The 10,517-nt window shown below is 38.2% G+C and overlaps 2 protein-coding genes across 2 annotated transcripts; both read left to right on the forward strand.

Annotated features, from left to right (window-relative positions):
- The first annotated feature begins 359 nt into the window (after positions 1–359).
- On the forward strand, positions 360–5,752 carry LOC139870374 (uncharacterized). The gene is made up of 6 exons (XM_071858184.1): positions 360–444; positions 834–893; positions 1,816–3,875; positions 4,602–4,848; positions 4,930–5,175; positions 5,681–5,752. Exons 3-6 carry the CDS (start codon positions 1,822–1,824, stop codon positions 5,750–5,752), a joined length of 2,619 nt encoding a protein of 872 aa, XP_071714285.1. The 5' UTR covers positions 360–444; positions 834–893; positions 1,816–1,821.
- A 176-nt stretch (positions 5,753–5,928) lies between these two features.
- Positions 5,929–6,733, forward strand: LOC139870375 (uncharacterized). The gene is made up of 3 exons (XM_071858185.1): positions 5,929–6,124; positions 6,245–6,444; positions 6,686–6,733. Exons 1-3 carry the CDS (start codon positions 5,929–5,931, stop codon positions 6,731–6,733), a joined length of 444 nt encoding a protein of 147 aa, XP_071714286.1.
- Positions 6,734–10,517: the final 3,784 nt, after the last annotated feature.

Raw genomic sequence — 10,517 nt, forward strand, 5'->3', positions numbered from 1 at the left:
CATGATTGGTAACAAAGAAATGGTTATGATATTGCCACGTATAAAACCTATGAAGTATAAATTAGACTAGTGACTAGTAGGTTAAAAATACATATGGTTATAAGCATGATGCCACGTTGATTTTGATTATATATTTATTCACTAGAGTGACACGTATGTAGTTGTGTATGCATGAAAACAAAGATAAATTCTAGATGATATGACAAGGCTACTAGTATTTGCTAACCACGTTTTCTTGTTTGCTAAGGATCAACAAGTAATTGCCACGTCTAATACCTATAGTTTAGATTCAATGATTACTTGCAAGTTTTTAGTATAAATAGCATTCTTACTCCTTCAATTTCAAATCGTCCATTTCACTTCTATACTACTTACATACACTGCAATTCTAAGTAAGGAGCGTGATCTAGGGTTACTACCATCATTTTTAGAAAATATCTCAAAGTAAGTACTCTCATGTTATTTAATTTAATAAAACTAATATATATACTATTATTGTGTTAATTGCTATTTGATTGGATACGAGCTATGTACATTTTTTTATGAGATATTATTTTGATTATAATGGTAAATTATTGGGATAGTGGATAGAGGCTAATTACATAGATCACTAATATTATTATTATTATTATTATTTTTAATAGTAATATGAAACTTACGTATTTGTTATTTTACCCATACGTGTGACAAAGTCACACGCGTGTAGGTTTTTACACGTGTGTGATTGATAACTCTCACGTGTTCGAGGTTTAGTTGGTTTCATCTGTGTTCTACGTTTGATTAATATTATTATTTACTGGGATTGTGTCTGACTGGAAGTATCCTATTCTCAGGTGATAAAGTGGATGTGAAGACTCAGTGACATTAGACTACTGAGTTTTGCTGGTAAATTGGTGAGTGGGATTATCTTTATGGATGTGATTATACAGTGACAAGTATAGTGATCTGTGTCATGCTTAAGTAGACTGTGTAATGAGTATGTGACCAGTGCAGTGACTATATGTGATTATGTGCGCACCCAGTAAACGTCGAGGTGTTTTGTGCGACGTGCGTCGAGGTGTTTTGTGCGACGTAAGAGGTCAATGCTATTTACCTTGGTGTCGGGTAGTAGTATTGGGTCCAGACGTTACTGATTGGTGGTATAGTGTGAATGACGAGTACGTCACGTCTGGAAGACTATACCAGTGATTCAGTAATGAGGACTATCGGTATATTCCAGCTTGATCAGCTATGGGTTGCCGGTCCTCTTGTGTATGGCTTTAAGTGATTAGTGATCAGTGCCTTTAAGCTGTGCTTGATGCTTGTAGTGATGTCCATCTAGATATTTTCATTCACTTAGCGTTATGCTAATTCCCCCACAGTGTTTTGCCCTGCAGGTGTGTATTAGCAGCTTTAGGTGGGTTTTGCAAGGCAAATCAAGATGTTTGACACAGTGTATAACTCTGATGTTTTGTAATAAATAATATATATTTGAAATGGTCTGTATTAATAACGTAACACCAGTGAATCGTTTAATCATATTACCATGTAGTAAGATACGATGTGTAAATTATGAAGTCTTCCGCTGTGAGTGTCTTTTAAAAAAAAAAAAAAAAATGTGTATGTAAAAAGTACGGTGTTACAATTTGGTATCAGAGCGTAGGTTTGGCAGTATGTGCACTGTGTACGTGACCTACTCCCAAACTTATGAATGTGTTGTGTCAAACATCCGAGTGGGGAATAGGTGAATGTAGGGATATGTGCCTAGGTGATTGTGCTTAGTGATAGGTGCTAACGGGTTATCAACTAAGCTTTTGTGAGATGATGTGTTTGCAGACAGGTATGGCTAATCAGACCAGAAATAACGATGCCCCTTTGACTCCCGGACCCGGAATATTTAGAGCGCCGTCAGTAGAGCATAGTCCGGAACGTGATCCAGATGAGTATGTTTTACAGTTAGAAAGCCAGCTACAGGAAACTCGAGAAAAGGTAAAGGAATTGGAAGCCCATATTAGGCATTCAACTGTGGTGTCTGAAGCAAGTGATCCACCGATACCTCCAGGGTTTACTGGTACTCAGTATACATCTGACCCATCGGGTAGTGCTTCTCAACCATTCCAGTCTCAACCTCAAATTATACCTCAAGTGCCATATCAATCTTCTCAACAATACCAGTACCCTCTTCAATATCAGTATGCGACAACGAATCCATTTCAAACTCCTATGTTTCAGCAAGTGGTAAAGGAGAAGAAAAAGTGTACGTTCAAACAGTTTATGGACTGCAAGCCCTCTGAGTATTCGGGTCATCGCGATCCGATTGTGACAATGAATTGGCTAAGGGAAGTTGAACGGGCATTGAAAGCCTGTCAATGTGAACCAGAATTGCGGGTAACTTATGCCAGCCGACTGTTAAAGAATCGAGCTATGGTTTGGTGGGATACAATTACTGCTCCGTTGACCGAAGAGCAACTCAATCAGGTCACGTGGGAACAATTTTCTACAAAGGTCCAGGAGCAGTACTGCACCGCATTTGATATCAATCGATTGAAGCAAGAGTTCATGCAAATGACGATGACTGAAGAAATGACAGTCGATGAAGCGTTTGAGCAGTTTATGGACAAGTTAAGGTTTGTGCATCAGTGGATACCTGACGAACAGTCCAGAGTGCAAAGGTTTGTAGAAATTTTGCGACCTGAGTATCGCACGATTGCAAGACTTGCTACTACTTTGTCACAAGCGCATATGTTAGCAAAGGTAACTGAAAGTGACATTAAGTCGGCCAAAAGTGTGAAAACTGAAAGTGTGTCGCAAGTGAAACCAGCGGCAAGTCAGTCTAGCCAGCAATCAAAGAAATCAAGTCGGTTTAAGCCAAAAGGGCAATCCAGCCAGGGTGGATCAATGTCAAGCAGTCAGAAGACATGGTGTAGGATGTGTAAGTCTTCGCATAGTGGGCAGTGTACAACCTTGACGAAACGTTGTTTGCGTTGTGGTACAGTGGGACATGAGCCTCAAGATTGTTCATTTAAGAATAATGTGTGTTGGAATTGTCAAAAAGAGGGTCACAGATCTGCAGAGTGTCCAGTTGTAAGAAAGAGTTATTCCGGGGTGGGGTCCGGGTCAGGGGTACGTGCTGTGTCAGCTGGGGGATCATCTGCTTCCTTTGTGGGGCAGAAGCGCAAGAATCCTCCACAACCTGAAGCTAGAGCCTTTCAGATGTCAGTAGACGCTGCCACTGCTACAGATGATGCAATCACCGGTATGTTCTTAGTAAATTCTGTGCCGGCTCGTGTACTATTTGACTGTGGAGCAAATTGCTCGTTTGTGTCAACTACATTTTGTGCTAAGTTAAATGTGCCCGTTAGTGTAATAAATGAACCTTTAAGTGTCGAGGTGGGTGACGGTAGGACAGTTCCAGTCACAAAGTTTGTGTCTGGAATTACTATTGACATAGAGGGTAGTCTTTTCCCTGTGACTTGTTTAGTGATGCCTATACCAAGCTTTGATGTAGTACTAGGCATGAATTGGCTTAGTGACCACAAGGCCAGTATTAAGTGCGATAGGAAAGTTATTTCTTTTCTGGTGGATGGTGGAAAACGGGTAGTGGCTCGTGGTGATCGTGGTGGGTTCCGTTGTCCATTGTTGTCGATGATGAAAGCTCAAAAATCTTTGTCCAAGGGATGTGATTCTTTCTTAGCTTATGTGATCGATGTAAAGAAGGAAAAGAAAGTAGTGTCCGATATTCCTGTGGTGTCTGAATATCCAGAAGTGTTCCCAGATGAATTGCCAGGCTTACCGCCGATCAGAGAAGTTGAATATAAGATCGAGTTAATGCCAGGGGCTACGCCAGTTGCTAAAGCTCCGTATAGATTAGCTCCTTCAGAAATTCGTGAAATGATGTCTCAAATTCAAGAATTGTTGGACCGCGGGTTCATTCGTCCGAGTTCTTCGCCGTGGGGTGCACCAGTGTTATTCGTGAAAAAGAAAGATGGTACGCTTCGAATGTGTATAGATTATCGTGAATTAAATAAAAGAACAGTGAAGAATAAGTATCCGCTTCCTAGGATAGATGACTTATTCGATCAGCTTCAAGGAGCTTCGGACTTTTCGAAAATAGATCTACGTTCGGGATATCACCAGGTTCGTGTTGCTGAATCTGACATTCCTAAGACTGCATTTCGTACTCGTTATGGTCATTATGAGTTCTTAGTGATGCCGTTTGGGTTAACCAACGCTCCAGCAATTTTTATGGATCTTATGAATAGAGTGTGTAAACCGTTTTTGGATAAGTTTGTTATCGTGTTCATTGATGACATCTTAGTGTATTCCAAAACCGAGTCCGAGCATGCTGAGCATTTAAGAAAAGTGTTGGAACTTTTGAAACGTGAACAATTGTATGCAAAGTTTTCAAAGTGTGAGTTCTGGTTACGTGAAGTTCAATTTTTGGGTCATATTATCTGTGCAGAAGGTATAAAAGTGGATCCGTCTAAAATTGAAGCTGTGATGAATTGGAATTCACCAAAGAATCCGACAGAAATCAAGAGTTTTCTAGGATTGGCCGGTTACTACCGACGGTTTATTAAAGATTTTTCAAAGATTGCAAGTTCTTTGACGAAGTTAACTAGAAAGGATGTGTCTTTTCAGTGGGGTAATGAACAGGAAACTGCGTTTCAGACCTTGAAAAGTTTATTGTGTCAAGCACCAGTGTTAGCTTTACCTGAGGGATCCGACGACTTCGTTGTGTACTGCGATGCATCCTTATCCGGTTTGGGTTGTGTATTAATGCAAAGAGATCGTGTAATTGCGTATGCGTCTCGACAGTTAAAACCAAGTGAAAAGAATTACCCAGCACACGACTTAGAAATGGCTGCAGTAGTGTTTGCGTTAAAGTTGTGGAGACATTATCTTTATGGTACGCACTGTGTTATCTGCACTGATCATAAAAGTTTACAGTATATCTTTTCGCAAAAAGAGATGAACATGCGCCAGAGACGGTGGCAAGAACTAATCAAGGATTACGACTGTGAGATCAGATATCATCCTGGCAAAGCAAACGTTGTGGCTGATGCGTTAAGTCGTAAGAAATCCGCTGACAGTGTAAAGTTTATGCGAATTGAGATTGTGTCCGATTTAGTTGATCGACTAAAGATAACTCAACTTGAAGCATTACAAGATGAACATTTGAAATCTGAGCTAATGGTGAAAAGAAGAGTAGAATTGATGAATGACTCGCGAGGATTAAAAACTTATCGTGAACGAGTTTGGGTGCCGTTACTTGGAGGATTGAGGGATTTAATCTTAAATGAAGCACATAAATCGAGATTATCTGTGCATCCCGGTATTACAAAAATGTACCATGATCTGAAAGTGTTATATTGGTGGCCAACTATGAAAGCAGACATCGCGCAATACGTGGAAAAGTGTCATATTTGCGCCCAAGTGAAAGCGGAACACCATAAACCATATGGGTCTTTGCGTCAATTAGAGATTCCAGAGTGGAAATGGGAACATATCACCATGGATTTTGTGACAAAACTACCTAGAACCCAGAAAGGAAATGACATGATTTGGGTAATAGTGGATCGTTTAACCAAAAGTGCACATTTTCTAGCTACCAGTGAAACAGCTTCGTTGACGAAATTAGCTCAGTTGTATCTGAATGAAATAGTATCGCGACATGGGATACCGTTGTCTATTGTGTCAGATAGAGATTCCCGATTTGTGTCTAGTTTCTGGAACAGTCTACAAGAAAATTTGGGTACTCGTATCAACCTAAGTACAGCTTATCATCCTCAGACTGACGGTCAAAGTGAATGAACTATTCAGACCTTAGAGGATATGTTAAGGGCTTGTGTTTTAGAGTATGGTGGATCGTGGGATTATCATCTGCCATTGATCGAATTTGCTTACAACAACTCCTATCATTCAAGCATTGGCATGCCGCCGTATGAAATGTTGTATGGTAGAAAGTGTCGAACTCCATCGTGTTGGTTGGAGGCAGGTGAGAAACAGTTTGCGGGTCCAGAAATTGTGCAGCAGACTGCGGAAAAAGTGGCTATCGCACGTGAAAAGCTGAAAGCTGCTAGAGATCGACAAAAGATGTATGCAGATCCTCGTCGACGACCAATGACGTTTACTGTAGGTGAACGTGTGTATTTAAAAGTGTCACCGTGGAAGGGTGTAATTCGATTCGGTAAACGAGGAAAACTAGCTCCGAGATACATTGGTCCTTTTAGAATTCGTCAAGTGCTAAACGATCAAACTGTAGTGTTAGATCTTCCTCCAGAGTTGGCTGGTATTCATGACACGTTCAACATCTGCTATATTCGTAAGTGTAAAGTGGACGATGAAAATCAAATTCTTCCACTCCAAGATCTGAAAGTAGATTCAAGTAAGAAATTGGTGGAAGAACCAGTGAGGATCGTCGACAGAAAAGTGACTGAGTTACGTAAAAAGCAGATTCCTATGGTGCGTGTGGAATGGAAGCATAGTTTAGGCACCAATCTAACATGGGAGACCGAGGAGTTGATGATCTCTAAATACCCTCATCTGTTTAACCGTGATCAGATTCCGAGGACGGAATCTTCTTAAGGGGGGTAGATTTGTAACACCCGCATTTTGGGCATAGATGAAATGACCATTGTACCCTGGGGTATGGCGTAATTAGTGATTTTAATAATTATATGTTTATAATTATTTGGTTGTTTAGTTGAGACCAGTTTGTGCCAAGAGTTGCAGAACAGGTTCGTTTGAATAAATTGGGCTTCGTTAGGACTACATAATATAAACATTGTGTTCTAAATAACAAAAATGTTTATTAATTAACAAGTTTAGGTCACATGTTATAAAGAAACATGAGTGACTTAATTATAGTTTAAATTGTTTTATGGAGTACTTACTTAAAGTTGCAATATAATGATATAGATATTTAAATGAACATGTGGCATACAAGCCTCCACATGATTGGTAACAAAGAAATGGTTATGATATTGCCACGTATAAAACCTATGAAGTATAAATTAGACTAGTGACTAGTAGGTTAAAAATACATATGGTTATAAGCATGATGCCACGTTGATTTTGATTATATATTTATTCACTAGAGTGACACGTATGTAGTTGTGTATGCATGAAAACAAAGATAAATTCTAGATGATATGACAAGGCTACTAGTATTTGCTAACCACGTTTTCTTGTTTGCTAAGGATCAACAAGTAATTGCCACGTCTAATACCTATAGTTTAGATTCAATGATTACTTGCAAGTTTTTAGTATAAATAGCATTCTTACTCCTTCAATTTCAAATCGTCCATTTCACTTCTATACTACTTACATACACTGCAATTCTAAGTAAGGAGCGTAATCTAGGGTTACTACCATCATTTTTAGAAAATATCTCAAAGTAAGTACTCTCATGTTATTTAATTTAATAAAACTAATATATATACTATTATTGTGTTAATTGCTATTTGATTGGATACGAGCTATGTACATTTTTTTAAGAGATATTATTTTGATTATAATGGTAAATTATTGGGATAGTGGATAGAGGCTAATTACATAGATCACTAATATTATTATTATTATTATTTTTAATAGTAATATGAAACTTACGTATTTGTTATTTTACCCATACGTGTGACAAAGTCACACGCGTGTAGGTTTTTACACGTGTGTGATTGATAACTCTCACGTGTTCGAGGTTTAGTTGGTTTCATCTGTGTTCTATGTTTGATTAATATTATTATTTACTGGGATTGTGTCTGACTGGAAGTATCCTATTCTCAGGTGATAAAGTGGATGTGAAGACTCAGTGACATTAGACTACTGAGTTTTGCTGGTAAATTGGTGAGTGGGATTATCTTTATGGATGTGATTATACAGTGACAAGTATAGTGATCTGTGTCATGCTTAAGTAGACTGTGTAATGAGTATGTGACCAGTGCAGTGACTATATGTGATTATGTGCGCACCCAGTAAACGTCGAGGTGTTTTGTGCGACGTGCGTCGAGGTGTTTTGTGCGACGTAAGAGGTCAATGCTATTTACCTTGGTGTCGGGTAGTAGTATTGGGTCCAGACGTTACTGATTGGTGGTATAGTGTGAATGACGAGTACGTCACGTCTGGAAGACTATACCAGTGATTCAGTAATGAGGACTATCGGTATATTCCAGCTTGATCAGCTATGGGTTGCCGGTCCTCTTGTGTATGGCTTTAAGTGATTAGTGATCAGTGCCTTTAAGCTGTGCTTGATGCTTGTAGTGATGTCCATCTAGATATTTTCATTCACTTAGCGTTATGCTAATTCCCCCACAGTGTTTTGCCCTGCAGGTGTGTATTAGCAGCTTTAGGTGGGTTTTGCAAGGCAAATCAAGATGTTTGACACAGTGTATAACTCTGATGTTTTGTAATAAATAATATATATTTGAAACGGTCTGTATTAATAACGTAACACCAGTGAATCGTTTAATCATATTACCATGTAGTAAGATACGATGTGTAAATTATGAAGTCTTCCGCTGTGAGTGTCTTTTTTTAAAAAAAAAAAAAATGTGTATGTAAAAAGTACGGTGTTACAATCATATGCTCCATCCTGTAACGTGCATGAAGCATACTTCGTCCTATCCCCTTCCGCACAACCACTAATTTTAAATACGGACTCCAGTTTTTCGAACCATCGGGTTAAACCGACTGGTCCTTCTGTTCCGCTGAATGATGAAGGTTTGCAACCTTGAAATGCTTTATATGAGCATCCAACACGAGGATTTGTGTTGTTTACTACTGCTCTTGCCGCTTCGACCCAAAGCATTAGTCGTTTACGCGTTGGTTGATAAGCTCCTCAATTTCTTGTTCCGTCATTCGATTTAATCGAGCCATGTTTCTTCAATAAACATATAAGATAATTAATCACATAGAATATTATAGATGTAGCAAGTAATTAATGGTACATCGTGGCATATTAATAATATGAATCAATTATTATAAAAGCATTTTCTTCTTATTAGCGTTTTATAATTGTAGCTCGGGTAGTACCTACCCGTTAAAGTTCATACTTAATAGCTAGTACACAAATTAACTACTACAATCATAATAATATTCTATCATGAAAAACTTAATGCATTAATACTTCACGCTTGTTCTTTTGGTACAATATTTTACAATAATTCAATACCACTATTTACATAAAACATATGTAAGATGAAATATAGCACATGATATATTATTATATAAGGCGTGAAGTCGAATAGCTGCAAAAACATATTAGAAACGACGAGGCTTCCTTGGGAATTCAAAGAAATCTGGGAAATCATAGAATTTTGGCTTCCCTACTGTCAGAGTGCGTATTTCAGCGATAAGTCTAGGTTTTGGTTGGGGTTCAGTAGATGACATTTATGTAGTATTGGTAAGACATGGTTGACTAGGTGTGGTAGTATCGGGAGCACTTGGTACAATAATTATTTTATTAGTTTCTGCTTTTGGAATTTCTGGGTTGTCGATTATAGGTTCCTCTTCTGGTTCCTCTGGGAATTGTGAGTCTTCCAAAAATGCATCCGACTCCAGGTCATCATCGTCATCAGTTTTATAGATGATTGATACACCTTCCTTCGGGTCATCGTCCTTATCAGATAACTCTATGATTGGTACTTTTGCTGGAGATTCAACTTCAGAGTCGCTGAATGTGATAATGAGATTGGTGCTAGAAGTAGACATCTATCACACATTAACTACCACATTAGTAATATACGACATAATATTTACATGTTATAATATTTAATTTCCGACCAAAAATGATAAGTAATGGTTTTCAAAAACAAGTTCGGTCAAAGTCCAGACTCACTAATGCATCCTAACAAATACCGGTCAGACACACTAATGCAATTTCTGGTTCGCTAAGACCTCTGCTCTGATGCCAACTGAAATGACTCGTCCATATGACTATAAATGCGGTACGTTATTCATTGGTCCCATAGCGAGGTATTTGACCTCTATATGATACGTTTTAGAAAATATTGCATTCGTTTCATAAAAAGACACACCCTTATTATACATAATGCATGTTTTAAACAAGTGGGCGATTATTTAAGAAATAATCCCCATAATACATCAGTTTCTAAATACTACACACGTGACATAACAGTCGAATATAATACATGACAAAGGTTTTATTGAATGCAACACTTCATTTAAATAAAAGCATGACACTCCATGCACAGCTTGCTCAGATAATGCAACAGCGGAAGACTTTCTTAAGGAGCTGAGAATAAATATGCTTAAACAGTCAACACAAAGGTTGGTGAGATATATAGGTTTAAAGCTAGCATCGATATAAATATAGACCACAAGATTTCATAGTTATAAATATTTCAATAAAGATATTCTATAAATTGTTGATCGCTTCGGTAACCATACTTAACCATAAATGTAGCATATTCTCTTTATTATGAAATCTCCATACACTGTACCAAGGGTAGTAAAAATGAAGTACTATGCAACCGTTTACGATACTAGAGCGACTAGCCCGGTTGGGGTTGTCAAACCGA

Source organism: Rutidosis leptorrhynchoides, chromosome 10 (genome assembly GCF_046630445.1).
Source record: "Rutidosis leptorrhynchoides isolate AG116_Rl617_1_P2 chromosome 10, CSIRO_AGI_Rlap_v1, whole genome shotgun sequence".
NCBI lineage: Eukaryota > Viridiplantae > Streptophyta > Magnoliopsida > Asterales > Asteraceae > Rutidosis > Rutidosis leptorrhynchoides.

Coding starts and splice junctions, on each gene's coding strand:
- LOC139870374 (XM_071858184.1), top strand. CDS start 1,822: ATGGCTAATCAGACCAGAAATAACGATGCCCCTTTGACTCCCGGACCC. Junction 4,849..4,929: donor ACGACTTAGAAATGGCTGCA/GTAGTGTTTGCG, acceptor AAAAGTTTACAG/TATATCTTTTCGCAAAAAGA. Junction 5,176..5,680: donor ATTTGAAATCTGAGCTAATG/GTGAAAAGAAGA, acceptor CTATTGTGTCAG/ATAGAGATTCCCGATTTGTG.
- LOC139870375 (XM_071858185.1), top strand. CDS start 5,929: ATGTTGTATGGTAGAAAGTGTCGAACTCCATCGTGTTGGTTGGAGGCA. Junction 6,125..6,244: donor GACGTTTACTGTAGGTGAAC/GTGTGTATTTAA, acceptor ATCAAACTGTAG/TGTTAGATCTTCCTCCAGAG. Junction 6,445..6,685: donor GTAAAAAGCAGATTCCTATG/GTGCGTGTGGAA, acceptor TTGGTTGTTTAG/TTGAGACCAGTTTGTGCCAA.